This window comes from Balaenoptera acutorostrata, chromosome 4 (assembly GCF_949987535.1).
Source record: "Balaenoptera acutorostrata chromosome 4, mBalAcu1.1, whole genome shotgun sequence".
In the NCBI taxonomy this organism is placed as follows: Eukaryota; Metazoa; Chordata; class Mammalia; order Artiodactyla; family Balaenopteridae; genus Balaenoptera; species Balaenoptera acutorostrata.
This window is the reverse complement of record NC_080067.1, coordinates 57,068,021-57,095,848: the sequence shown is the minus strand read 5'-3', so window position 1 is coordinate 57,095,848 and position 27,828 is coordinate 57,068,021. Positions and strand designations below refer to the sequence as shown.

General features: G+C 39.2%; 1 protein-coding gene across 1 annotated transcript in view; it reads left to right on the top strand.

Moving 5' to 3' along the window:
* The window catches only part of SPATA16 (spermatogenesis associated 16), a 236,080-nt gene that overhangs the window by 133,120 nt on the left and 75,132 nt on the right, over positions 1-27,828 (top strand). The window contains exon 4 of the mRNA XM_057544841.1: positions 14,128-14,212. Within this exon, the coding sequence (XP_057400824.1) occupies positions 14,128-14,212 (85 nt within the window). The remainder of the gene's footprint in view (positions 1-14,127; positions 14,213-27,828) is intronic.

Below are 27,828 nucleotides of genomic sequence, written 5' to 3'. Positions count from 1 at the left end.
TATTTATTTTTGGCTGCGTTGGGTCTTCGTTGCTGTGCGCAGGCTTTCTCTAGTTGCTGCGAGCGGGGGCTACTCTTCGTTGCGGTGCGCGGGCTTCTCGTTGCGGTGGCTTCTCTTGTTGTGGAGCACGGGCTCTAGGCGTGCGGGCTCAGTAGTTGTGGCTCGCGGGGCTCTAGAGCACAGGCTCAGTAGTTGTGGCACACGGGCTTAGTTGCTCCACGGCATGTGGGATCTTCCCAGACCAGGGTGCGAACCCGTGTCCCTTGCATTGGTAGGCAGATTCTTAACCATTGCACCACCAGGGAAGTCCCTCCGTCAACCTTTAAGGGGTCTCTAATTCCCTTTCAGAGTCTCTATAAACATCTCTGAGTGGTTCCCAGCCCCTGTCCATCTTGTGGGAAGTGAGTGAGGGTGTTTGGGTTGTCAAAGCAACTGGAAAGCACAACTGGCATATAGAATGGGGTGCCCAGAGCTGCTGAACCTCCTGCAACGCACAGGACAGTCCCAAACAACACAAAATGTAACTACCTAAACTTTCCAAGAGGAACCACTGTTGAGAAACATCGAAAATGAGACCTGCTTCTACTCAGTTAAAAATTCAGAGGTATTAGGTATCTTTACTCCTTATTTGGTTTTATTTTATTAGTAAAATATCACAAAACTGTGAAAATGTATATCATTTCAGTAAACTATAGTTTAAATGGGCATCTGTAAGCTGCCTTCAAAACCTCACCACACTGTATGTATGTGTTGGTTCTATGGGAAAACTGATTCCAAGCTCCAAAAGAACGAGCTTACCATATTGGAGCCTGCCTATGCCAGCTAATCACTCTTTACCTCCCTCTCTCCCTCTTTACCTGTAGGTCCCAGGCGCTTGAGAAATGTGTAGCTGAGTTTAAGATTATGGTCCAGTTTCACAATATGATAAATAATCAAGACTGTATACTCTCTGTGTATTCTGGGATTTTTTTTCCTACCCAAACAGAGATTAGGAGACAGAATGGCGAGCAGTAAGACCATACTTTTTCCTGACTTCTAGACAGTTACAAGACAGTTCTGGCTACTTTTGCTGTAAGCTGTTCTTCTGCTATGAATGGATTTATTTCTGCTCTGTATACTCTTCTTTCCAAATGCTTTACATTTTATATTGGCTGTAACAATTGCTGGTGTGAACTACTGAAAGCAAAATTAGATTCAGGATAATCTGTTTTTGTACAGCCCAAAACAAAATCTCTCCTCTAGAGATTTTGTCCCTTTTCAGAATGACCTAAGATGACGTTCTTTCTTTCCTCCTAATCTTTCCACAAGAAGTTGGATAAAACTTTATGATCCTGTTCCAGAATAGAGAAACATACGTTCTGGGTTTTCACACATACCAAAAGGTGAGGGTGCCCTCTGCTGGTGAAGAAGTGTTCCAAGCATGGGGGCTCAATCCTTGGTCATGGGAGAGTGACATGGGTTACGGTGGGGCAGGAGACAGGTCACAGGCAAGAACATTTCCCAGAGGAATGCTTCAGAAGGAAACCTTCAAGAATAAGTACTAAGCAAGCTTCTCAGGTTTATCAGGCTCCATAAATGCTCTTCAGAGAGTCAGGGCAGCACATTATTTAATGTGATACTGTTCTGTGATACCAGTCAGTCTCTACCCTAGAGTTATACTGTTGGCTTCAGGCTAAACCCGTTACGGTGTTATTATGTATGATTTCCTTGAGACTCAGTTATTAGTTCATTCATCTGGAAAAGGAAAGAATTCACGTTTAGATTTTTCTTTTCTCACAAGAGTAGTAGGAACTGCCTTTATGGAAACTGCCGCTAGTGTCTGACACTGGGTCACCCCAGGACCTGGAATATTACCACATTTAAGGACTCAGATGCCTTCACACATGCCTTTGTAGTTTGACTTTGTCCTTAGGAATGGTGCCAATATCTAATTTCCTATTAGCCTACGGTGACCGCCTAGTTTAAGCTCATCCGTTATCTCTCAGAGAATTCCAACAATGACCTCCCACCTCCAGTCTTCTCACCCTCGGATGCATCCTCTAAAGAGTTGCCAAGCTTCTCTCACTAAACCACAGAACTTCATGTCATTTAGTACTTAACACCTGTAGGATAAAATTCAAGCTCCTTCATGCCTTCTCCCTGCTTTCCTCGCCTGCTCTAAACTTAGCAAGAAGGTCCTGCTGGGGTTTCCCACTCTTTCTTCTACTTCTAAGCTCTGCACCTGTGTTCCGGCTGTACCCTATACCTAGAATGCCCTTCTCAGTCCTATTCTCCCTTTGCTGGACTAATACCTGCTCGTCATTTTAGTCTGAACTCCTTTAGGTTCTCATCTCCTTTAGGTCTCCCGTCCTGAACACATCAACCCTCTCAGGGGCATTTGTGTATATAGCAATTACCCCATTTTACTTGTTGTGATATAATTATCTTTGTGCACGTTTGCCTCCCCATTAGAACTTAACGATAGGAACTGGCTTATTCATCTTAGAATCTCCATCTATGTGGAATGAATGAATTCATAAAGTATTCAAATATGAGCCTAATAAAAGCATGTACCCAGACCTATGGCTCTATCAGGACTCCAGTTCCCCATAAACCCATACCTAAAAAGCAAAGTAGAGACACCCCAGTATGGCCAGAGGCTGTCACTGTCCCTGCTAAACCCAAGAGATCTTGGCTGAGTAAGATCCCACGTTACTTTCCCTACCAATAATCCTTCAATTGTACCCTAACTTCTACAGGAAAAAGTCCAAACTCATCTGGAATCCAAGGCTACCATAATCTGTCCCCAGCATTATTTCCTGGCCGTCTTCTTTTACACAAAACTTCTGCCTCTCCTCAGATTCTGCATTAATACTTTCCACCTTTAGTGCCCTTGTATGTAATATGTCTCTGGCCAAAGGGAAAAAAAAGCTCCCTTTTCTTCATCACCACTTAAAACTAATGATAGCCATTCTTCAGGTCTTAGCACTCAATCAGTCCATTACAGCCAAAAGTAATCATTTCCTCCTTTAAGATTCTATAGCACTTACGCTCTGTACTTCTTAGTTAACATTATGTACTTAACATTTGCATAGTTTTTTACGGCTATAAAACCGTATTATATTTTGATTACTCTTTTCAAATATGGCTATTATATCAATACTCAAATTGGTAGCTCACAGAGGTCAGCATCATGTCCTTATACTTTTGAATGTTGCCATGACTCTGAACTTTTTTGTAATAAGCGTAATAAACATTTACCGATAATGCTGATAACCCTATTTCGGGGTCTCCACAAAGAAAAATTAATCATCAAAAAAAAAAATCAAACATACACATATAATCTGAAATGAGTTCTATTCATCTAGGCCTCTTAAACTAGACATATATTTTTCTATACGAGTAATAACACATTTCTTGATATGGCCAGGAAAGGAAAAGTTGACTACATCAGAGTAATAAGCCAGAACTAAGGAGAAAGCATGTCTACTGGTGAGACAAGCATGGGATAGGGACAGGGGAGGAGGACCAGGCACCAACAGGAAATAGTAATTACCTTCACTGTTTAATCAATCACAGTAATAGAGTTTTTAGTTGCGGCGAGCGGGGGCTACTCTTCGTTGTGGTGCTCAGGCTTCTCACTGCAGTGGCTCCTCTTGTTGCGGAGCACAGGCTCTAGGCACGCAGGCTTCAGTAGTTGTGGCACGCGGCTCAGTAGTTGTGGCTCACGGGCTCTAGAGCGCAGGCTCAGTAGTTGTGGCGCATGGGCTTAGCTGCTCCGCGGCATGTGGGATCTTCCCAGACCATGGATCGAACCCGTGTGCCCTGCATTGGCAGGCGGATCCTTAACCACTGCGCCACCAGGGAAGTCAACAGTTTGGCAAGAAATTAGCATCAAGGAATTCCAACAAAAGTTAATAAAGTCTTGTAAAAGATGCACAAGAAAAGAATGGCATTATGGAAATAGTACATTACCAGAGTTAAGAGGCCAAATTTTGAAGACAAATATATCTCTTTCAATTCTGACCCTTTCACTGCTTTTTTGGAAAACTAGTCTCCTCAATTTGAGGAACCTCAGTTTCCTCATTTCACAGCTTGGTTCTAAGAATTAAATGAGATGTAAAAGCAATTACTATATATATGGTAAGCACTCAAGAAATATTGGTTGCTGTTACAAATAACGATACTATTACTGTCGTTGCGTGTGGTGGTTACCATCTGAGAATCTAGAGACAGGCAATATTTGAAATTCCAGGCTACTAGGCAGACAGTGAACTTCAAGAAAAACTCTCACCCATTACTGGACAATCTTGCAGGAGCAAGCATGGCTAGAACGCCATAATAACCACATCTGGAATGATAATCAAGGTAGGAACATATTAATTAGATTTGGTCTGCAAAAGGTAGAGACCTGGTCTCGGGGACAACTTTCAAAGAATTAAGCAATTAGTTACAGAGGCAAACTTGTTACAAAGGTCCAGAGATGAAACTATAACTTCTTCAATGTCCACCAACTACGGAAATGCATGAACCCACAGCATTATAGGAGCTGGGTCTCCTGCTGACCCTCAGATGACTTAGGGGTAGTGGAGTGGGCGAGAGGATGACCAGGGCAAAGCACAGACAAAAGCAGATATAAATTACTGAGCACTGTATTCGTCAGGTTCTCCAGAGAAACAGAACCAATAGGAGATAAATATATAGAGAACTGGCTTATGCATTTATGGGGGCCGAGAAGTCCTATGATCTGTAGCTGGCAAGCTGAAGACTCAGGAGAGCCAGGGCTACAGTTGCAGTCTGAGTTTAAAGGCCTAAGAACCCAGAGAGCCGATGATGTACATTCCAATCCAAGTGTGAGTCCAAAGGCAGGAGAAAACCTGTCTCAGCTTGAAGACAATCAGAAAGTGAATTCTCCTTTGCTCAGCCTCTTTTGTTCTATTCAGGCCTTCAACAAGTCGGATGAACCACCACCGCTCTGGGGAGAGCAATCTGCTTTACTCAGTCTACAGATTTAAATATTAATCTCACCTCCAAACACCCTCACAGAAGCGTCTAGAATAATATTTAATCAAATATCTGGGCACACCATAGCCCAGTCAAGTTGATACTTAAAATTAACCCCACAAGCACCTACTATTTACCAGATACTGTAAGAGGCACTGGAATGGTAGTTTCCTGTGGTTTAGTCTAGAGCTGCTCCCAGTGTTGATGGAGATGTTCTGTGTCATTCAACAGAGTAGCCACTAGCCACATGTGGCTATTGAGCACTTGAAATGTACCCGTGTACCAGAGAAACTGAATTTTAACTTTTAATTTTAACTCATTTAGATATAAATAGCCACGTATGGCTTAGTGGCTACCATATCAGATAATACAGGTCTAGGGAAAGAGGGTAATAAACAAGTAAACCAACAAGTAATTACACAATGTGAGACTTATGCAGGAAAAGGATAAGGTTCTGGCTGCGGTAGGGCAGAACTTCTTTAGATAAAATGGTCAGAGTAGGCCTCACTGAAGAGGTTATCAGTGTTAAAGCTAAAGCCTAAAAGGCCTAAATCTTGAGAAGGAGCAGCCAGATGAATAATTGAGGAAATAGAGTCCGGGCAGGAGGAACCACATGCACAAACGTCCCAAGGTAGGAAACTTCGTATTTGCTTTGAGCAACTGAATAACATCCTCCTTGACTGGAGGATGATGGAAAATGTGTTGAAGAGGAAAACAAGAACAGCCTATTACAAGAGTGGGAGGCAACCATAGGAGCTTGGATTTTATTGAGGTAATTTACAGTTACATTTTTTAAAGATCATTGTGGCTGACTGCTGCTGTGGAAAATATATGAGCCTGCAAAAAGATGCATCGTGTGTGTGGTTGCTTGAGTGAATTTGCTAGTTTGGCTCTCCTCCCAATCAGAATATAATCTTTTTAATGCTAGTGTGTATTTGTATTCAAGAGGAATATGCACTTTGCATCAATATTAATTTATGTGAAAGTAATGGCATGTATATACATACACTCTTGAGCTATTTTAAGTACAAAAAGAAGGAAACAACCTGTTAAATATGTTGAAAATAAAGAAGAATTCTGTAGTTAAAACTATCCAATAGATACATTTCTAAGAAGTACCTATACCAGTTACATAAATGAAATAGCTGCATACAAACTCCATAAGATTGTCCTTGGACTCTTGAGAGAGGTCAATTTCTGGTTGTAGAAGAAAGAAAAGGAGGAGGAATTTGAAACAAGTTGAAAAGACAACCATGAAACTGACTAATGTCAAGCAAAGAGGACCCACAGAGAAAGATTAAAGCAATTGGAGTTAATTAATTAACCTAGGGAAGAGAAGATTAATAAATTATTGTGAGGATATGTAGAACTGCTATTCAGAGGGTAAAGTCTACTTGGGGTTGCAAGTATCCCTGGATAGAAAACTGAAGCCTGCAGACTAAAACTGCAGAAGATGCTGTTTATGGCTGTGAAACTCTGGAATCAGTGAGGAAAGCAGAGTAATGTCCTTCCATGGAGGTCTTTAAAACAGAATAGATTCTCATCATCAGTCTCATTTGAAAGGTTTAAGTGTGATCCTGCCCAAAGGCAAGGTGCTGAACGGAATGATTTTTCAAGGTCCCAGCCAGTCAGCCCAATGAGACCACGCAGCTGATGGTGTGCTATGATTTTCTTTTGTTTACCCATATCTTACTGTTTTACACCACCATGTGGCCACACTGAGTAGAAATGCTATAAATTTTGAATCTGAACATAGGCCTTGAGAAATGTCAATAATTCTCATACTTTTAGAATTGCACAGTCTGTTTAGAAATATTCAATGTGTAAAGTCACCTGGCATGAATATCTTTATATTGTACATAGTGATCCTTTTTCAGTATTAATTTGGAAAACAACACTGATACTTATCGTATAAATAATAACACGTCAAATTCTTCTATTGTGTATTTGCTATTTGATAGAAATAGGATTTGATTCACAATAAGCTGAGTTCATGACATAAAAATCTTTTATCTTAGATGCATATATATTTGAAAGCCAGATTCTGACCCTTTTACATTTAACAGATGTATTAAGTAAATGTGACTTCAGAAAAAAAATGTTTAAATGAATTCAAATACAGTATCAAAAGAATGGTAGATTTGCTTGCAGAAAAACAATAATTGTTGACACATTTCTAAAGACATCATGTTAAAAATAATATTAGGGCTTCCCTGGTGGCGCAGTGGTTAAGAATCCGCCTGCCAACGCAGGGGACACGGGTTTGATCCCTGGTCCGGGAAAATCCCACATGCCGTGGAGCAACTAAGCCCATGCGCAACAACTACTGAGCCTGCGCTCTAGAGCCCGCGAGCCAAAACTACTGAGCCCGTGTGCCACAACTACTGAAGCCCACACACCTGGAGCCCGTGCTCCACAACAAGAGAAGCCACCGCAATGAGAAGCCCGTGCACCACAACCAAGAGTAGCCCCTGCTCACCGCAACCAGAGAAAAGCCCACACACAGCAACAAAGACTCAACACAGCCAAAAACAATAAATAAATAATATAAAATAATTTTTTAAAAAATAATAATAATTTTGGGGCTTCCCTGGTGGCGCAGTGGTTGAGAATCTGCCTGCCAATGCAGGAGACACGGGTTCGAGCCCTGGTCTGGGAAGATCCCACGTGCCGCGGAGCAACTAGGTCCGTGAGCCACAACTACTGAGCCTGCGCGTCTGGAGCCTGTGCTCCGCAACAAGAGAGGCCACGATGGTGAGAGGCCCGCGCACCGCGATGAAGAGTGGCCCCCACTTGCCACAACTGGAGAAAGCCCTCGCACAGAGGCGAAGACCCAACACAGCCATAAATAAAAATAAATAAATAAATAAAATTTAAAAAAAAAAAAAAAAAAATAATAATAATAATAATTTTAAATCCAACACATTAAGACACTGAGCTTCCTGGTACTTTTCCTCTTTAATTTATGTAATAAATACATCAGCATCTGTTAGCATTTATTAAGCTCTCATACGAGCTGAATGCTGCATTGGATTCTACATTGGACAAATGAAATTGACAAAGCCCAGTCTGTCCCTCCATTCCCATGTCACCTCTAGTACAAAAGCTTTCTGTTAAATACAGACAGTGAGGTAGACCTAGGGCCAGACTGCTTGTGTTACAATCCTAGTAAACTATGTAACTCTGTAGGCCTCAGGATTTTTGTAATGAGAATTAAATTTTTTTAGTTTAAATAAATAAATAAAATAATGCTTCATCATTTAATCAACAAATATTTACTGAGTGACGACTACACTATATAGTGCCACACTAATAGTGCCAGGCACTATCCTAGGCACTGCAGAGAGAGGAGTGAATCAAACAGACAAAAACCTCTGCCCTCTGGGAGCTTCCATTCCAGTAAAGAGCTACATAGTAAATATCTTAGGCTTTGTGGGCCATAAGGTCTCTGTCATAATTATTCAACTCTACTACGGTAGCACCAAAGCAGCCACAGACAAAATACAAACAACGCACAAGTGAATGAGCATTGCTATGTTGCATTAAAACTTAATTAACAAACCCAAGTGGCAGACTAGGTTTGGCCCACAGGCCATGGCTTGCTGACCCCCATAGTAGAGGAAGACAACAATAAACACCACCAAAATGAAAAATAATAAAATAAACACTATGTGGAATGGCGATAAATACTGTGGAAAAAGCAAAAACAAGCAAGAGTATGGATGGTATTGGAGTCTGTCAGGGTAATCCTTACTGAGAAAATAACACCTGATAAAGACCTGAAGGAGGTGAGCAAGAGAGTCGGGGGTGTCTAGGGAAAGAACATTCTAGGACAGGGACTGTCAGGTGCAAAATCCCAGAGGCAATAGAGTACATATTCTTTTTGAGGAAAGCAGGTGGACAGTTTGGAGCAAGTAGGAAATAAGATCAGACAAGTAATATGTGACCAGATGGCATGAGGCTCAATTGCCATTTTAAAGACTGGTTTTCACTCTGAGTGAGACTGAAGCCTTTGCAGTTTTAAGCACAGCAGTGACCTACTCTGGTGCACTGATTTTAATGGGATTGTTCTGCCTGCTGTGTTGAGAATAGACGGAGGGAGAAGCAGGGAGTCCAGTTTGGAGTCTGTTGCAATAATCCCGGTAAGACTTGATGGACCAGATGGTAATGTTGGAGGTGGTGAGAAGAGGCAGGATTCTGTAATAGGTCAAAGATAACCTGACCAGAATTTTATCTTGGATTGGATGGGAAATGTGAGAGAAAGAGGGGAATCAATGATGACTCCAAAATTTTTTGCCTGAGAAACTGGATAGATGGAGAAGACTACTAGAGCTTGGGGAAGAGGAAAAAAGGAAGATCAGGGTCTCAGGTATGGAAATAAGTTTGAAATACCTATTAGGTATCCAAGTAGAGATGCTGAAAAGGCAGCTTTTGTCAGAGTCTGCAGATCCAAGAAGAGGATTAAACTCAGGATATAAATGTACGAGTTGTCAACCAATGGATGGTATCTAAAACCATGAAACTGGTGAGATCACCAAGTGATTAAGTACAGAAAGAAAGAGAATGGGTCCAAGCATTGGGCCCTGGGGAGCTCCAAGTTTAGGAGTCCAGAGGGATGAGGAGACAACCGCAAAGGAGACTGAAAAGAGCAACCAGTAAGATTGGAGGGAAATCATAGAGAGCAGAGTTGTGGAAGCCCAGCAGGAAGGAGGTGCTGGAAGAGAGAACAATCACATCAGTTACACCTGAGAGTATGTGTAAAATGAAGACTGAGAATCGAGCCACTGTGTTTAGGAGTGTGGAGATTATTAGTAGCATTGACAAGAGCAGTTTCAGTGAAGTGGGAGGAATAAGAGCCTTGTTGGAGTGAGTTTTTGTGAGGGGAGTTTTTGTTCTTTCATTTGCTTGGGTTTTCTTTAAGAGAAAGAATTAAGTTAACTGGAAGGGAAGTGAATCAAGAGGGGTTTGGGGGCTATCTTGTTTTGTTTTAAGGTGGTAGAAAGAACAGCATTTTTGTGTGTTAGTAGAAAAGCCCCAGGAAAAAAGGAGAAATTTAAAGAGAGAGCAAGAGGGAAAGAGAGAAAGAGAATTGCTGGAGCAGTTTCTATGGGTGGGCAAGACAGGATGCGATCTGGTGCAGTACTGTGGGTGGGCTGGATTCACATTCTGCATGTAAAGGGCTTATCATGGTACTCACTCAGCATTTAGTAAATCTCAAAACCCACAGATATTAAACTACTAGAGTCTGTCATACAGAGTGAAGTAAGCCAGAAAGAGAAAAACAAATACCATATGCTAACACATATAAATGGAATCTTAAAAAAAAGGTTCTGAAGAACCTAAGAGCAGGACAGGAATAAAGACGCAGACAGAGGGAATGGACTTGAGGACACGGGGAGGGGGAAGGGTAAGCTGGGAGAAGTGAGAGAGTGGCATGGACATATATACACTACCAAATGTAAAATAGATAGCTAGTGGGAAGCAGCTGAATAGCACAGGGAGATCAGCTTGGTGCTTTGTGACCACCTAGAGGGGTGGGATAGGGAGGGGGGAAGGGAGACGCAAAAGGGAGGGGATATGGGGATATATGTATATGTATAGCTGATTCACTTTGTTTTACAGCAGCAACTAACACAACCATGTAAAGCAATTATACTCCAATAAAGATGTTAAAAAAAAAAAAAGCGTTGGCTAATGTGATCTTACGGTTCCAGTGCAGCTACAACATTCAGTAGATTAATGAAAGTAAGCTGAATAGAATAAAGATGATGACAGGAGGACATTTAGAAGCAACAGTGAATCACACTGACTAGCATCTAGGATATTGGTCTAAAGGAAAACAAAGATACCTGAGGAAAAGTAGGCAGAGTGATGGGTTTCTGTTTCCTTTTGACTCATGAGGTGAGTTAGCCAAAACCAGGATCCCACAGGTACCTGACTCCTTATAGATACTCTGGGTTAATTAATTAATTATCTTTGCCCTTTAAAAACTCAGCATGATGAAAAACCACTACTCTTGCCTCACAACTACTGCATGGTATACGTAATGTTATTTCCATGCCCTTTTCACGTTCTTCCACTGATTTCTACACTGATACATAAATGCTAAGCTGTAGGACAGAACCATGGTAGGGAACCAGACAAAGGAAGGTGGGTGGTAAAAGTATAACTGCCATTGCCACTGGGAATAAAATGGGGTTGGAGCAACTACAACCTAAATTGTGTTCCTAATATGAACACAGCTCTGTGCCAGGTACTGGAAGAAATACACTATACTTATGAAAAATATCCCACAAACATGCAGCTCTATGAAACCATAGTTTGTTATTTAACACAGGTATCTTTTTATGATTATAATAATTGTGCTTCACTGAGGGCAGGTAGCAAATTTCAATGAATCTTAATTCCTCACTTATTTCAATATAAATTTGGAGATGTGTTCCTTTGGAAAAAGACTTGAGCCCCCAGGTGTCATAAAATCATACTTAAGAAAGTAGCAGTTTGGTGGACTTCCCTGATGGCGCAGTGATTAAGAACCCATCTGCCAATGCAGGGGACACAGGTTAAATCTCTGGTCCAGGAAGATCCCACATGCTGCAGAGCAACTAAGCCCGTGCGCCACAACTACTGAGCCTGTGCTCTAGAGCCTGCGTGCCACAGCTACTGAAGCCCACACGCCTAGAGCCCATGCTCCGCAACAAGAGAAGCCACCACAATGACAAGCCCGCGCACCGCAATGAGAAGAGTAGCCCTCGCTCCCTGAAACTAGAGAAAGCCGCAACGAAGACCCAACACAACCAAAAAATAAATAAATAATTTTTTTAAAAAATCATGCAAATAAATAAAATTTAAAGAAAAAGAAAGTAGCAATTTGACAACACATTATAATAGAAAAAGCAACTTTTGGAAAACATTAATAAAAATGCTAAAACTCCTAATTTTACAATGGTGAACTCAAAACCAACTCACCAAAAGCTTTCCAAATGCAGGAAAGACCTAGAAGCCCACTGTAGTGACCTACCTCCTCTTCTCTCACAATTGTTCCAATCCAAGGATGGCAATAACTAATATAATAGAAACAATAGATTCAGATTTTGCTTAACTCAAGATACTGCATCTATGATCCAGGATTATCTTTAACAGTTTTTTAATGTTTCACAATTGTAATGTTTCTTTCCTGAACTCTGCTCAGTAATTTTAGTACAACATGTATGTTGTCCCTGAAATATTTAAGGAGGCCTGTGACCAGAATGTATAGAAGCTGGCATCTGACTATTAATTGGCAATTATATCAATGCTTGCCACCTGTTGCTCAACCTAATAATTTGTTTATCTTAGAGTTAGGCAAACCATGCCAAATCTGACTCAGCACATATGTTTAGTAAATAAAGTTTTAACAGAACACAATCGCCCTTATTTTTTAACTTATTGTCTACAGCTGCTTCTGAAAGGCAAAGGTGAGCAGTCATGGCCCACAAAGCCTGAAATATTTACTATCTGGCCCTTTACAGAAAGAGGTTGCCCACCCCTGGTTTAACTAATAGCTGGTGTTCTCATTAAGCAATGTGTGTTTGAGCCATATTTACATATCCAAATGCTGAGGGAAGGAGGAATCAGAGTGCAGAATCAAGTCATCACGTCAGAGGACCCAGCTTCTATGAATACAGTGTGTGCTGTCCTTGGCAGTGAGACTTTACATTCTTCCTTGATTTCTTGTAAATCCAATTTACAAAATAGATTTCTATTAGGTGACAGGCATCTACATGTCAAGTAGACTTCCTTTTTAGGTTGTCAGGGGAAGAAAATTTTTACAAGTGTTTCAATCAAAATGCAAATATTTGAAATTTACTTTGCCCCTCTCTAGTCTGATTTTTATAACTTGTTTTCTACCCCGTACATGTTCATGCAATACGAAAACTTCCTAGCTCATTTTATCTTATCATTAAACTAGGGCTTTGAAAAATATAAAAGGATTTCTGAAAGATTAGGTATTCTTAAATTATTGCCAGTTATTTTGAAATGTCAGTGGATAGCTTCTTTCCAATACCACATGTGTAAAAAAGAGAAATGCTGAGCTGCGTAATCCTTCAAATGGTGGTGTTTTTTCCCATTGTTAACCTTTAGAGTCCTAATTTTTGTCTGTCCTCAGCGAGAATCTGAACATTCTAATTCTTCAGCGGAGTACCATAGTAAGTTTATAGCTGCTCTGCCTTAGACAACATATATATTTAGGGAAGGAAAATTTCTAATTCAATTTACAATTATGTCAGGAAACAATACATATCTGCAGGCAAAGATAAGAAAAACATTCAGGGTACACAGTGATAGGTCTGCTTAAATAAATAAACTTTTGGTACTAGTGATTAGGTACACAGGATTATTATATGTCTAATTGGCCAACGTGACAATTTGGAATTACTTCCAGTCACATTTAATTGGATTTGGAATCTCTGGAGAAAAGAGAGGCCTAGCAGAGAAACAGCCATAAAAGTAAACTGTTTTTCCAAAGGGTGCTAAGCAATGAATTAATATCCATTGCACAATAGTTTTTAATATGCCCTCAGCTTAATAGGACTAATGCAGTGGTCGTAGGCACTAGATTCCAAAACTAATTCAATTAAACACAAAGGCTGGGTGGGGGGGGAGTGTTTGTTGAATTGGAAATTTTTTATTTTCAATTTTAAGGAGACTACTTTAATCAGAGGTGAATAATCTTCAACTTAGGTAAAGTCTGAGATATGCTTTAGTACCAGTATAATAGTTAGCTATATATGCTATGCTAGGTCTGAAGGTGTTCTAGAGTCTATAAAATATATGTTACTCTATAAATGCTTTGAAGCTTAATAAGAGGTAACCAAAACAAAGCATTCTCTCATAGTCTTTAAATATTCTTATACTGTACAAACAGAAAAGCAATGTAGAAGACAAATGGTGTGTTGCTTCTCTTACAGTTTTAGTTTTGGTACCAAAAAAAAAGACCTACTTTCTACATTCTAAAATGTGCCTTATGCTTTGCTTAATATTAGTCTAGTCAAATTTATACATTACAAAATCTTCTTCTTCGGTATTTATATATACTGCCTGTTATAGTTTTCCTTCTGTCCTATAAATTTGTTTTTTCAAAAAATCTGTCCTTGTTCTTAGGAGTGCCATGATTGCTGACTACATGTTCTGGCTCTGTGGAGGAAGTGAACAGTCTATAAGCAAGCTCATCAAACTATACTGGCAGGTAAAAATTGATGTCCCAACTAGGGAGGAGGAGCCCATTTCATTTTTAGAACCAAAATGAAGGATTGGTACTTAAAAGACTGCTGAAAAAGGGAGCTCTGGGCATATCAATCAGAAGAACACTACTCAGTAGTAATGTATTTATAATGAAGTAGATTTTCTGAGACTAATTTTAAGGGCAAAATTCAAGGTTGTTAACCCTTGGCCCATACTTCAGTTTTACAACCCAATATAAATTTTAGACATCCCAGGAACTACTTTCCCAGGCGTGCTGCTATAATGACATGATCCTTTAAAAAATGAACATTGTATTTTCATAGATTCTTCTTAATCTATGACCTGTAAAAGCAGATGCTAGAAGTACTACCAATTACATAATAAAGGAAAATACAAAGATCCACTGTATTTGTGGGGTAACGTAGTATTTGAAACACTTAACCAGAAATAAACTGCAGATCATCTTTTTTATTTATTATTCAAAATGGCAGCAAGAAGTCATACCAAAGGTCAATTAGATGTCAAGACGAGTCAGAATTTCTTAGAATTATAAAAATTTAGAACTTACTAGTTCAGTCTCCTTCACAACATACAACTGTTCTCATCCTATCCTCTCCCCACAAATTGTCAATGACTTTCTGATGAAATATGTTCAAAGTGAAGAGCTCACTTAGCCCCAAAAAACATCTAATGTGCTAATTATTCAACTGTTTTCCTCATTAAAATAGATTTCTACTCCCTTAAAACTTCCATCAAGTAGTTCCCAGTGAGGCCACATGGACCCAATGGAAACCCATTTCCAAACGAAATATTTTCAAATATTTGAAAATCCAGTACAGAAGCCAACTCCCTCCTACAAATCTTCTCATCTCCAAACTGTGTGTGGCCCTTTTTTTCTTTGCATTTCAAGATGGTTTAATGTAATTGAACATGAACCTTTTCAACCAACTAGAATAAGATCTGCTAAAACACTAATAAGATAGTGAGAAATAATTGTCAACAGTCTTCTGATACTTCCTGATTTTTCCCACATTTTCACTATTGTGTCTTGGCCCCTAGTTTTCTGTTTCTATATCACATGTTGTCTTCAGTAAACAATAAAGTATTAGGTTTATCATATAAAATTTTCATTAATTTATATGGTTCTGTCTAAATATTTGGAGCTCAATTTACCTAAAAATAAAGATTTAAATTAGTCCTAATATACTTGACACCTGTAAATTGACCTTAAAGTAGATAAAATTATTATTATTTCAAAAAATTATTAATTTGCTAGTAAGTGCAAGACTTTCCTAGGGGAGTCTGGAACATGCAAAATAGTAGTAGTTGCTTATGTATGTAAGTAAATAGTTGTAAAAAATTGCTAGATATGAAAAATAAGCAAATAATGCCTACTACATAGATATAGTAAAAGAAAAGGGCTTTTTATTAAAGTATTTCAGAGGCTTTTGAAGAAAGGTGGGAAAGGAGTTGAATCTTGAGGGTTAGATGATATTCAGCAGGCCTGGCATTTACTAGTTCCCAAACGAATGTTTGTTTCAATTTATTCATTCATTAAACAAACATATATTGAGTACCTACTGTTTTATCTACATTGAAGTAGGAAAAAATAGATTCAACGTTGGTGCAACCTAAGACAGGTTAAGAGCTTGAAAATTTTGTAAATAAATTTTTGTCTGTTTTCTTTAGCTTTCAAAGAGCATTAATATCCCTATTTTATTTACTTAAAATAAAATAAAATATTTTACTAAAAAAAGTCTCCACTTACCAATATGTGAAAGTTTGCTATACAAAAAAGGAATTAAAAGGGCTTCCCTGGTGGCGCAGTGGTTGAGAATCTGCCTGCCAACGCAGGGGACATGGGTTCGAGCCCTGGTCTGGGAGGATCCCACATGCCGCGGAGCATCTAGGCCCATGAGCCACAATTACTGAGCCTGTGCGTCTGGAGCCTGTGCTCCGCAACAAGAGAGGCCGCGATAGTGAGAGGCCCGCACACCGCGATGAAGAGTGGCCCCCGCTTGCCACAACTAGAGAAGGCCCTCACACAGAAACGAAGACCCAACACAGCCATAAATAAATAAATAAATATTTTTTAAAAAAGGAATAAAAAGAATACTATTATTTTACTATTCTGCATTAATAAAAGATAAAAACCTATTTATACTTGTATTCTCTTTTTCTCCTTTAATTTGAAGCAACGTGGTATATTGAAAAAGGGTCCTCGTCTGGAAGTCAGATCTGACTCAGTCCAAGTTCTAACACCAACATCTAACCTAAAACAGGCTAGTCTCTAGAAGCGCTTCAAGTAGAAAATAAGAGGTAACTAGCATAAGACATTTGAGAAGGTCTATTCTTAAAGCCCATCTTAGCTCTAAAACCTCATGTTTTCAGGTACATCCAAATATGATGTCATACACCTACTGAATGGGAGAAAATATTTGCAAATGATATGACTAATAAGGGGTGAATATCCAAAATACATAAACAGCTCATACAACTCAAATCAAACAAACAAACAAACTGATTAAAAAATGGGCAGAAGACCTGAATAGACATTTTTCCAAAGAGGACATGCAGATGGCAAACAGGCATCTGAAAAGATGCTCAACATTGCTAACTATCAGGGAAACGCAAATCAAAACCACAATGAGATATCACCTCAAACCTGTCAGAACGGCCATCATCAAAAAGACCACAAATAGCAAATGTTGGCGAGGATGTGGAGAAAAGAGAACACTCCTACACTGTTGGTGGGAATGTAAATTGGTGCAGCCACTATGGAAAACAGTATGGAGGTTTCTCAAAAAACTAAAAATAGAATTACCATATGACCCAGGAATCCCACTCTTGAGTATATATCTGAAAAAAATAAAAACACTAATTTGAAAACATACATGCACCCCAATGTTCATAGAAGCATTATTCACAATTGCCAAGATATGGAAGCAACCTAAGTGTCCATCAACAGATGAATGGATAAAGAAGATGTGGTATATATATATATATATTAAAAAAAATATATATATATATATATAGTGTGTGTGTATCTATATACACATATATATGTATATATACATATGTGGCATATACACACACACACACACACACACACACAATGGAATACTACTCAGCCATAAAGAAGAATGAAATTTTGCCATTTGCGACACGGATGGACTTGGAGGGCATTATGCTAAGTGAAATAAGTCAGACAGAGAAAGACAAATATTGTATGATGTCACTTATATGTGGAATCTTAAAAATAAAATAAACTGGTGAAGATAACAAAAAAGAAGCAGACTCAGTGATTACCAGTGGGGAGAGGGAAGAGGGGAGGAGAAATATAGGGGTAGGAGATTAAAAGATACAAAGTATTATGTATAAAATAACCTACAAGGATATATTGTACAACACAGGGAATATAGCCAATATTTTATAATAACCATAAATGGAGTACAAGCTTTAAAATTTTTGAATCACTATATCATGCAACTGTAATTTATATAATATTGTACATCAACTACACTTCAATAAAAAAAAATGATGTCACAAATTTAAGGAAATTTGTAACATAATTACAAATGTAATTATGTTATGGAAAAAAGTAACATGATTAGAAAACACATCCTGCAGATGAGTTCCATAAACAAAACCCCTCTAACCTGCCCCAACATCAGCACACCACACCAGTATCTCAATAGCTATATACTTCCTTCTGCTAGCCACTCTCTCCCTGATCTTAACTCAAATGCATACATCTTCCCACAAACCTTGCTCGGTTCTAAGTCAAAAGGGGTTTTTGGAACACTGCCAGAGAGTATGCAGTCCATGCCAACTTTAAAGACCGGGCTGTCCCACGACCCAAACCACCGTGGCAATTACACTGCTGAATGTAAGAACGCCCCACACATCACAGACTAGAAATTATGTCTGCATGTACATTTGTAGACATCCATTAAGGCTGAAGAGATAGGGGCTGTTTTCACTACTTTTGTAAGTGTAGAAGTCACTATATATCTGCCTTTCAACCACATAAAATCCCTACCACCCTGGTCAGTTATTCTCTTAGAGATGTTAAACAGGGAATGGAAAATTTCAGAATGTAAAAATTTAAGAACAAGTCTACACCTACTCTCACAGATCGCTGACTTACAATCTCTTAGATGCAGAAGAACAGACCTTTGCTTTGGTGAGCTCAAGAACACCTTTCAACTGCATTAGGAATACTTTCCATGTCAGCAACTCAGCAAGGAAAAAAGGCATAAAGCTCTACACTATATGACAACTCATACTGGGATATATCACTTTCATTAAAAGTGTTTGCACCCGTTATTCTATAATAGTATCACCTCTTCAGAGCTAGAGAGAGTTGGAAATACCTTGTCACACCGTACCTGCATTCATACTTCTACAACCTGATACTCATCTTCTGTTATCAGCCAGCCTCCTCTTCTCAAACACCCCCAGACCTCATCACGATTCTGAACTAATTAGCAAAATGGGAAGCCCCTAGTCAGGCTGGGAATTAGCCATTTTGAAGCAGCGACTCTTATGTACTTATATGTTGTTCCTAAAGTAATAAAATTATTCCAAGAAGAACTTTAGAGTAAACTCTAGTCTACCTCCCAAGCCCCCTGACCCTTAGATCCAAGGATAGATTTAATAGCCTCAGGAGCTGAGCTAGATTTAATAGCATCAGGAAATGTAAAAACAAACAAGGCTTCCTCTTCCACTCCTGTTTCCCTCTCCTGTTTTCTCGCCTTCGTTTTCAGCCATGCTCTCAGACACGTGAGTTATCTGGTGTGCAGCTTTATCTCCTGCAACGTGAGGAACAGAGCCAACTCTGGTCTGCATCACTCAGCAAAGTGGAGTGAGAAAAGGCAATAACAGCTACTTTTGTTTCAGAACTCCCATGAAACGAGTACAGAGGAACCCCACTAAACAGGGGCAAGCTGCCTGATCAGTTCATTTCCCACCTTGATTGTTCATTTTAAATTTTCTTTCTTTCTTTCCTTCCTTCCTTCCTTTTACTTCCTTCCTTCTTTCTTTCTTTTTCTTTCTTTTCTTTCTTTCTTTCTTCCTTCCTTCCTTCCTTTCCTTCCTTCCTTCCTTTCTCTCTCTCTCTCTTTCTTTCAAGTCATAAACCCCTGAGAATCTGATTCAACTGATAAGCATTCACTTAAAAACAATACTCATAAACACATACACAGAAAAAAATGTGCTTATTATTTATCTCATTGCATTGGAAATTGATCTACACATAGTTAACAAAACAGCATTGACAAGGAATTATGGCTTTCTCACACTTGTGAGAAGGTTGTACACTTTTTCTGGAATAAGAAACTGAAATAACATATTTGACATTGCATCAATGTCAATGTTTCATTTAATGGCAATAAGAGGTAAAATTCTGATTCACGAAGTCTGATAGCAGATGGAATCAGAGCTCCTGTAGCTCACAATATCTCACATGGGGGATGTGTCAAGAAATATCAAAATTCATATTACATCATTTCCTTTGTCCTCAAGTCAATGAGATTATCTTTGTTAACTTCATATTATCAAGGTTATCTATGTCAGCAATTTGTTTCCATTCTAAAGTCATCTGGACAAAAAATGACCTTCATAAGACATAAGCCATTTGCAGAGTGTCTGTAGATTTTTGTCTCTAGAAACTCTCCAGACTTTATCAGTCTCACCTCCAATATTAGAAAATTCAGATTTCTGTCTGATTCCACCAACCTCATTCAGAATAGCAGCTCGACCAAAAAAACTCATCGTTCTTCAGCAGTATCTCTAATAGTAAATTCAGCATTTTGATCAAAAGATTTGCCTCATTTATGTAACTAAGATATGAGCCATTATAAAGCTAGTCCTGGAATGAACTTCTCACATCCAATTTGTTCTAAGAAGGGGTTTCTTTTCCCTTAAAAAAAAGTTAAAAGGATTAACCAAACCAAATCTCTCCTAAATCTCTTCTCTGGATTGCCAACACACTTCTCTAACAGGAAAGAACCTCATAGTGTGCTCTTACATCCTGACAAAGATTTACTGAAAAGGCAATGATTTGAGTTCTTGGCTCTGAGGAAGTTGAAGACTTTCACAGCAGTAGAAGGACCTCTTCGGGGATTGCTGGAAGGGCTGTTGACACTAACACGGGCCCATGTAAAAAGCCTGACATGTGGAGCATCTTTCCTTAGTGAAGCAGCAGAGGCTGAGGAAGTGCCAACTTCTCGGGTCCTCCATCTGTGCAGAGAATACCAAGACTTCTCATCCAATTCAAGTTGTACTTGGCATTGAAATGTGCACCATCTTAAAGATATCAATGGCCTAAATGGTTTCCAAGGTGGGCTCACCAAAAAGAAATACTTTTTGGTGTAATTAGTCTACTTTCAAGGGACAAAATCAGGAGCTGGCTGCCCTGAGAGACAAAAGGTTTTCCCCAGGCACATGCCTGAGGAAGATGGTGCACAGTTTGTGGTCCCCTAACGCCCTTCCATGGCTTTCAGGGGTTCACAGACCACAGGATAAGACACTTGCACTACTCCTTCTCTTTCCAACAGCCCTTTTTCACTTTGGTATTGGGCCTAACAGGAGACATTTACTGCTTCCAGCACTCAAAGCAAAAAATAGCACCCAGAATGTTAGTGTCATATAGTGCCTCCTCAGACGGCACTGTAGACATTCAAGCTTGAAACCTTTCCAATCCAGTGTCTCCAGAATCCTCTTAAGTTAGTGGATAGCCTTCTTCTTTACTTTCAAATTGTATTTGTCATTCATACTCATTCAGCACGTATTTATCAAGCACTTATTAGTGACCATGTGTTAAGCACCGTGCTATGTGTTGGATATACAGCAGTGAACGAACGAGACATCACCCTGTCTTCAAAAGCACATATTCTAGCACAAAATACTTACCAAGAAAAACAACTGGGACTTAAATTAGACATCACTTCTTAATCTGTTTTTCTTCCACAATACCGTCAAAGTACCAAAAACCATCATGGTTTGACATGAAACTCAAACCAATAAAATTGAGAATATTTTGGTATAGTTGTTTTGTTGGCAATTTAAAAATTCAGTGCTTATGTTAATTCAACAAGTATTTGTGTGTGTGTGTGTGTGTGTGTGTGTGTTAAGTTCAGAATTGCAGACAACCTTTGTGCTTTAGTTGAGTTTGGGATTCATCGGAATATTTGGAGAAGGTTACAGTTTTCCAAGAGTCTTTTGTCTCATTGGTTTCTGTGCTCACAGGTGTCTTCATGCAAATTCTAAGGTCTTAGCTATTAGCTTCTTCTTTCAAAAGTAGAGATCAAGGTAGCAGCAAGCTAAAGGATTTCTCTGCACTAACCAGAGAATGAGGTAGGCTACCTTAACACTGAAGAGAAGTTGACCTCTTAGACTTAAGTTTACACTCCAGTTCTTTGTCTTCTTGATATTGCAAAATCATCCCAATATTAGTCATTTACCCGGTAAAAATTTATGATATCTCAACCTCAGAATAAAAATAAAATCTTTAATATGAAATTACAGGCAAAGTAAGGTCAAGGAACCACAAAATTTTTATTATCTTTAACAAAACACCTACATATTCTGGAGAAGAAAAAAATGTGTTCTCTCTAAAGATTTTCTTCTTGTGAAAATTGTTTCCACAGAAGGAACAAAATAGAAATACCATATGAGCATTTCTCTTAAATGGCCTGTATATACAGTTTATTTATTTATTTATTTATTTAGCCTGTCAGGCAGAGAGTTTATAAAATATTTGGACAAGGCGTGTCTGAGTACAATCTAGGGCTTATAGTATTTGTTTTTTGTTGTTGTTGCTGTTGCTGTTTTATATATATATATATATTTTTTTGATAAATATATTCAATAAAGCCTTTATTGAATTTGTTACAATATTGCTTCTGTTTTATGTTTTGGTTTTTTTTGGCCGCAAGGCATGTGGGATCTTAGCTCCCCGACCAGGGATCAAACCAGCACCCCCAGCACTGGAAAGCAAAGTCTTAACCACTGGACCACCAGGGAAGTCCCTAGGGCTTATAATATTTGGATTACATATAATTTGAGAAACACCAAAGCTACTAACCTAAAAATATTTTCCCTATCAATTGCCATATATTATGCTTAAATTTCCACCATTTGGCATTAAGTCTCTAGTCATCCCCAAGTACTATGAAAAAGAAATTTTATCTAGAAGTGCTTAACTCATTAATGGGTGACCCCTAGACACAGTTGTGGGAATTAGTTTGAGACTTTCCTAATCTCTTTGGAAACATGAAAACAGAATCCTGAAGGAAAAAGATGCAGAAGGAAAGGTAAGCTCTGATGAGGAAAGGTGACAACGTTCTGGAATATAGGGAATGTAGACTGAGCAAAGGGATCTTATGGAAGCAATGGATATCTGTGCTTCACTCTATGAAGGAAAGGAAGCAAAAGGAAACAGGCAATATAGAGCAGTAGAATGAGGTCAAACCTCAGATTCACAAGATATAACTTCTAGTTCCAATGCTAGGATTCAATTGTGGGTAAATCACTTCATTTCTGTATTAGTCAGCTACCGATACAATAATGCTGTATAACAAATCACTCTAAAACTCAGTGACTTATAATAATCATCAGGTTAACTTGGGTTTGACTGATCTAGGCTGGTCTTGGCTGGGCGTGGTTAGGCTTAGCTCTAAGCTGCAAAGAGGCCCAAGTGTGATCCACATGTCTCTCATCCTCCTTAGACCAATGGCTACCTGATGTCTGTTCTTCTTATGGCAAAATGCAGGATTCTAAGAGAGAAAGCAAAACCATAGAAGCACATTTCAAGCCTCTGCTCATACCATGCTTGAAACATTCCATTAGCCAAAGAAAAGCATGTGGTCAAGCCCAAGGACATAAATTCTTCTGCTTACTGCAAAGCCATGACAAAGCTATTGATATGATATTGCTATAGGGAGGGGGGAAATTGAGACCAGCAATGCAATCTACCACAACTGCTCTAGACTTTAGTTTCAGCTGCTATATGATGAGGAAGCTGGCTTAGGTCAATGGTTCTCAAACACTGGTCCAGCTGCATCAGAGGCACTTGGGAAAACATCTGAAGTATTAGATCCTCAGAGTTGGGTGAGGTTCTGAAAATCATATTTGCCTACTGACCCCCTACTAGGTGATTCTGCTGCATAATCATGTGCTAGATGGTCTCTAAGACCATTAATAATTTTTTTAAGTTAATAACCAACTTACCCTACCATAGAGTTTATGTAGGGCTTCCCTAGGTGCAAAGGTAGAGTGGCAGATGACCTGCACAGGTGATGTTGCCAACCTGACAATGTAACTGATATAATCCATAAGCCCCAGATTCTTCCCTCCCTCAGTCTTTCCACTATATATAGATGCCTCCAGTAAATGAGGCAAACTGTGCTTCCCATTTTTAAAGATCAACAACTGCTCTCCCTCTCTCACCATGATGTCAGTCAGATTTTCTTGCCCACCTCCCATCCTGAAAGCAGACTCCTTGGCTGCATCAGGATCCTTGCCTACATTCAGTGTTACATCTGGACAACAATGGGCACTGCAATATTTTTTAGTCACTTGCCTACAAAGAGATTTGTCCATTAAGCTAGGCAATATTAAAATTCTCATTTTATGAATTCTCATACTTTTTAGTTAGAAGACAGGCTAAAGAGGAAGTGTCCAAATTGAGATGAGAGGTAAAAGAGAGCTTCTTTTCCTAGGTCTTAGATAAATGTAGAAATGAATTTCTCATCTAATTATTCATTCCTGTTTATATATTCTTTAATGATATGTTTCTATGGTTACCAGCGTTGTTAAATGCTGCCTGTGTTTCATTTTGCTTTGATGCTATTTGAGGTAGTATGCCAGTAAAAGAGGTTCACTTTTAAATGAAAGATGTAACTGAGGCATGTATTTGATCCAAGGTTGAGTGTTCCCGTGAAGGAGATAATGACCGTGACATTATTTTCTGTTTGTATAGTTTTGCATAGTTTTTCAGTTGATGTTCTGTGAGTGTCCCAGGGACTAGGAAGGAAGAAAGGAAGTAAGGAAAGAAAGGAAGGAGGAAGACAGGGAGGGAGGGATGGAGGAAGGAGCCTCAACCATACACATATTAAATTCATGCATACATATCAGTACTACATATTCGATGGCATTGATTTGACCAGACTGTCAAGTAGTAAGGTTGCTTTATACCTGCCCCATCCCTCCCTTCTCCCCACACTGTCCCTCCTCCTCAGTCCCACATGTACGTGTGAAGAGACAAAGCCTTCTTTGAAAACTGAGTCAAACACTCAATTACTTCACCTCAGTGTGAATTCTAGTCAAAGTGCCACCTCTTCGGAGGTTGTGTGCCTTTAAAACCCTAATTCTCACTGAGAAATAAACAGCTTTGTCTCCTGCTAAAACAAGTCAGGCATCCTGATCATACAAGAATGTGGAGACAGAGCCTCAGAATGTGCCCTGCAGGGGGCAGCACACTTCACTTGTACATCAGCCATATCTATCTGCAAGTTGATAATTCAAGCTCCTTCGAAAAGAGTGACATCATATCAAGCAAGAAAATTAATCCTCAGCCACTCCCGAAGAAATATTTACTTAGTACTCTTCTTCAGAAATATATGTGTGTGTGTGTGTGTGTGTGTGTGTGTGTATATATCTTTTTCATGGTGCTGGTTTGCTTTTGCAGTAATATCCATAGGCGATTAAACAGAGTCAGCTTTTCCTTTTCTTTTTTTCCCTCTTAAAAAGTTTTTTGGGTTTCCGACAGTTCTTACGGGAGAAAAAAAAAGTAACCTCTAAATTTCTTTTCACTTTCCTTCATTTGAGAATGATGTGGGTTTCAGAGATCTAAGGCAATTTGGGCCTTCTTTTACCTGAACAAATTTAGGTATAACTATTTGATTCCCAGAAGTCCTGTGGCTATTCTGCTCGGTTGCCATGAGGTTATTTTATTTGTTGATACATAGAGGCTTTGCCTTCCAGTTCAAATTTGTGAACATGTTGATTCCTTCTTTGTTTTTGTTTGCATCCAAAAATCAAAAATTGTTATGAGCAAAACCAAATTTAGAGGGGTTTATGGTTATCTTTCATATTTCCCACAGATACTTATGGGTTATTGATTTACAAGCTTGCTGATAAATTGAGGCCACATTTTTTTAGCAGTTGGAGATGTGGAATAACTATTCCATGAACTTATGAAATTTTTTAAGCTGTGTTCACCCAGGTATAAGATAATCTGTGAAGGTCAAAGCTTTTAATGTTTTTATTTATATTCAGCCATCTTTTTGATGGTATTGCACACCAATTAAAAATAAATTCTCCTCTTTTCTTGAAGTCATATGATTGTATTTTCCTCACTGATCTTTTTTCTAATAGATCTTTATTGGAGTATAATTGCTTCACAATACTGTGTTAGTTTCTGTGGTACAACAAAGTGAATCAGCCAAATGCATACATATATACCCATATCCCCTCCCTCTTGAGCCTCCCTCCCACCCTCCCTATCCCACCCCTCTAGGTGGTCACAAAGCACCGAGATGATCTCCCTGTGCTACGCAGCTGCTTCCCACTAGCTATCTATTTTACATTCGGTAGTGTATATATGTCGATGCTACTCTCACTTCACCCCAGCTTCCCCCTTCCCCACCGTGTCCTCAAGTCCATTCTCTATGTCTGCGTCTTTATTCCTGCCCTGCCACTAGGTTCATCAGTACCTTTTTTTTTTTTTTAGATTCCATATATATGTGTGAGCATATGGTATTTATTTTTCTCTTTCTGACTTACTTCACTCTGTATGACAGACTCTAGGTCCATCCACCTCACTACAAATAACTCAGTTTCGTTTCATTTTATGGCTGAGTAATATTCCATTGTATATATGTGCCACATCTTCTTTATTGATTCAACTGTTGATGGACATTTAGGTTGCTTCCATGTCCTGGCTATTGTAAATAGTGCTGCAGTGAACACTGGGGTACATGTCTCTTTTTGAATCATGGTTTTCTCAGGGTATATGACCAGTAGTGGGATCACTGGTAGTTCTATTTTTAGTTTTTTAAGGAACCTCCATACTGTTCTCCATAGTGGCTGTATCAATTTACATTCCCATCAACAGTGCAGGAGGGTTCCTTTTTCACCACACCCTTTCCAGCATTTATTGTTTCTAGATTTTTTGATAATGGCCATTCTGACCGGTGTGAGGTGATTCTGAGGTTTTCTCATCTGTAATGTGAGATAATAATGCTTGTTTTCCAGTGTTGCCTTAACAAATAAACAGAATTTATTTATAGCAGTTAGCCAATGTCCAGTGAACACAATTAATAAATGAGTTTTCCAGATTTATCAATGAATTAAACAAAATCTACATAGGTAGAGTGCAAGAGCAGGTTGCTCTCTGGTGACAGAGTCAGTTCATACAACCTATGTCTTGTCTTCAAATTAAACATCCTAGGATTCTTTCAACTTCTTCTACAATATACACTTTTTTCAAGGGCATCCTTGACTTTTCCACTCAAAGTTGTCTTGCATAGCAGCCCGAGAGATAAAACAAATTCTTGGTATAAGAAGCAGTACAAGCCTGGGAACCCAGTTCTTGTCCCAATCTTACCATGCTGTGGGTGCCAGCCATCCACACCCTAAGACCACCAGTCAAGAAATACAATCAGGGACTTCCCTCGTCGTCCAGTGGTAGAGAATCTACCTTCCAATGCAGGTGACACGGGTTCCATCCCTGGTCAGGGAACTAGGTTCCCACATGCCACAGGGCAGCTAAGCCCGCGTGCCACAACTACTGACCTCACGCGCCTCAATGAGAGAGCCCGCGTGCTGCAAACTACAGAGCCCATGCGCACTGGAGCCTGCACGCCACAACTAGAGAAGAGACAACCCGCACGCCACAACTAGAGAGAACCCCATGCGCCGCAAGGAAAGATCCCGCGTGCCTCAACGAAGATCCTGCGTGCAGCAGTTAAGACCCGACGCAGCCAAAAAAAAAAATTAAAAATAAATAAGTAAGTAAAATATAAAAGAAAAAGAAATATAATCAGAAAACAACATACATACCGCTAGCAAAAGGAATATCTACTTTCAGGTAACTAAACAAAGTATAGAGATGAAACACACAACAACCACAACAAAAAGGGTCCTAAACTGTGTTGGCATTTACCACTGAACACGGGCTGAAGCTTGTTAGTAATACCCAGTTGTGCTTATGAAATAATTACTGGTAATACAGCTATGTATTCCTGTGATACCTTTTGGTGATTCATTTTAAGTCATCAAGAATAAAAGCTCTGTGGCATCCTAAAGAGTCTGGAGGCTGCTGAAACCCACACTTGTAGCTCTGAGTTTCTATCAGCTAGTGTTTCTCCAATGTGCAAGCAGAAAATTATTCAGGGTCTTTAGAACAAGAACATATTTTATATTCTATTTCCAAATTATATGTGCTTTGCCATTAAATAAGTTAGACCAACCCAAGCACATTATTAACTTCCCCCATCAAGAAGCCTTTCATTTAATTTTTGTAAATGTTTCTCTTTGAGAGAGGCATGCTAATTGATAGCATATCCTAAATCTTATGAGCGGTTGGTGGACAAAACAGTCTTCTTATGGCCA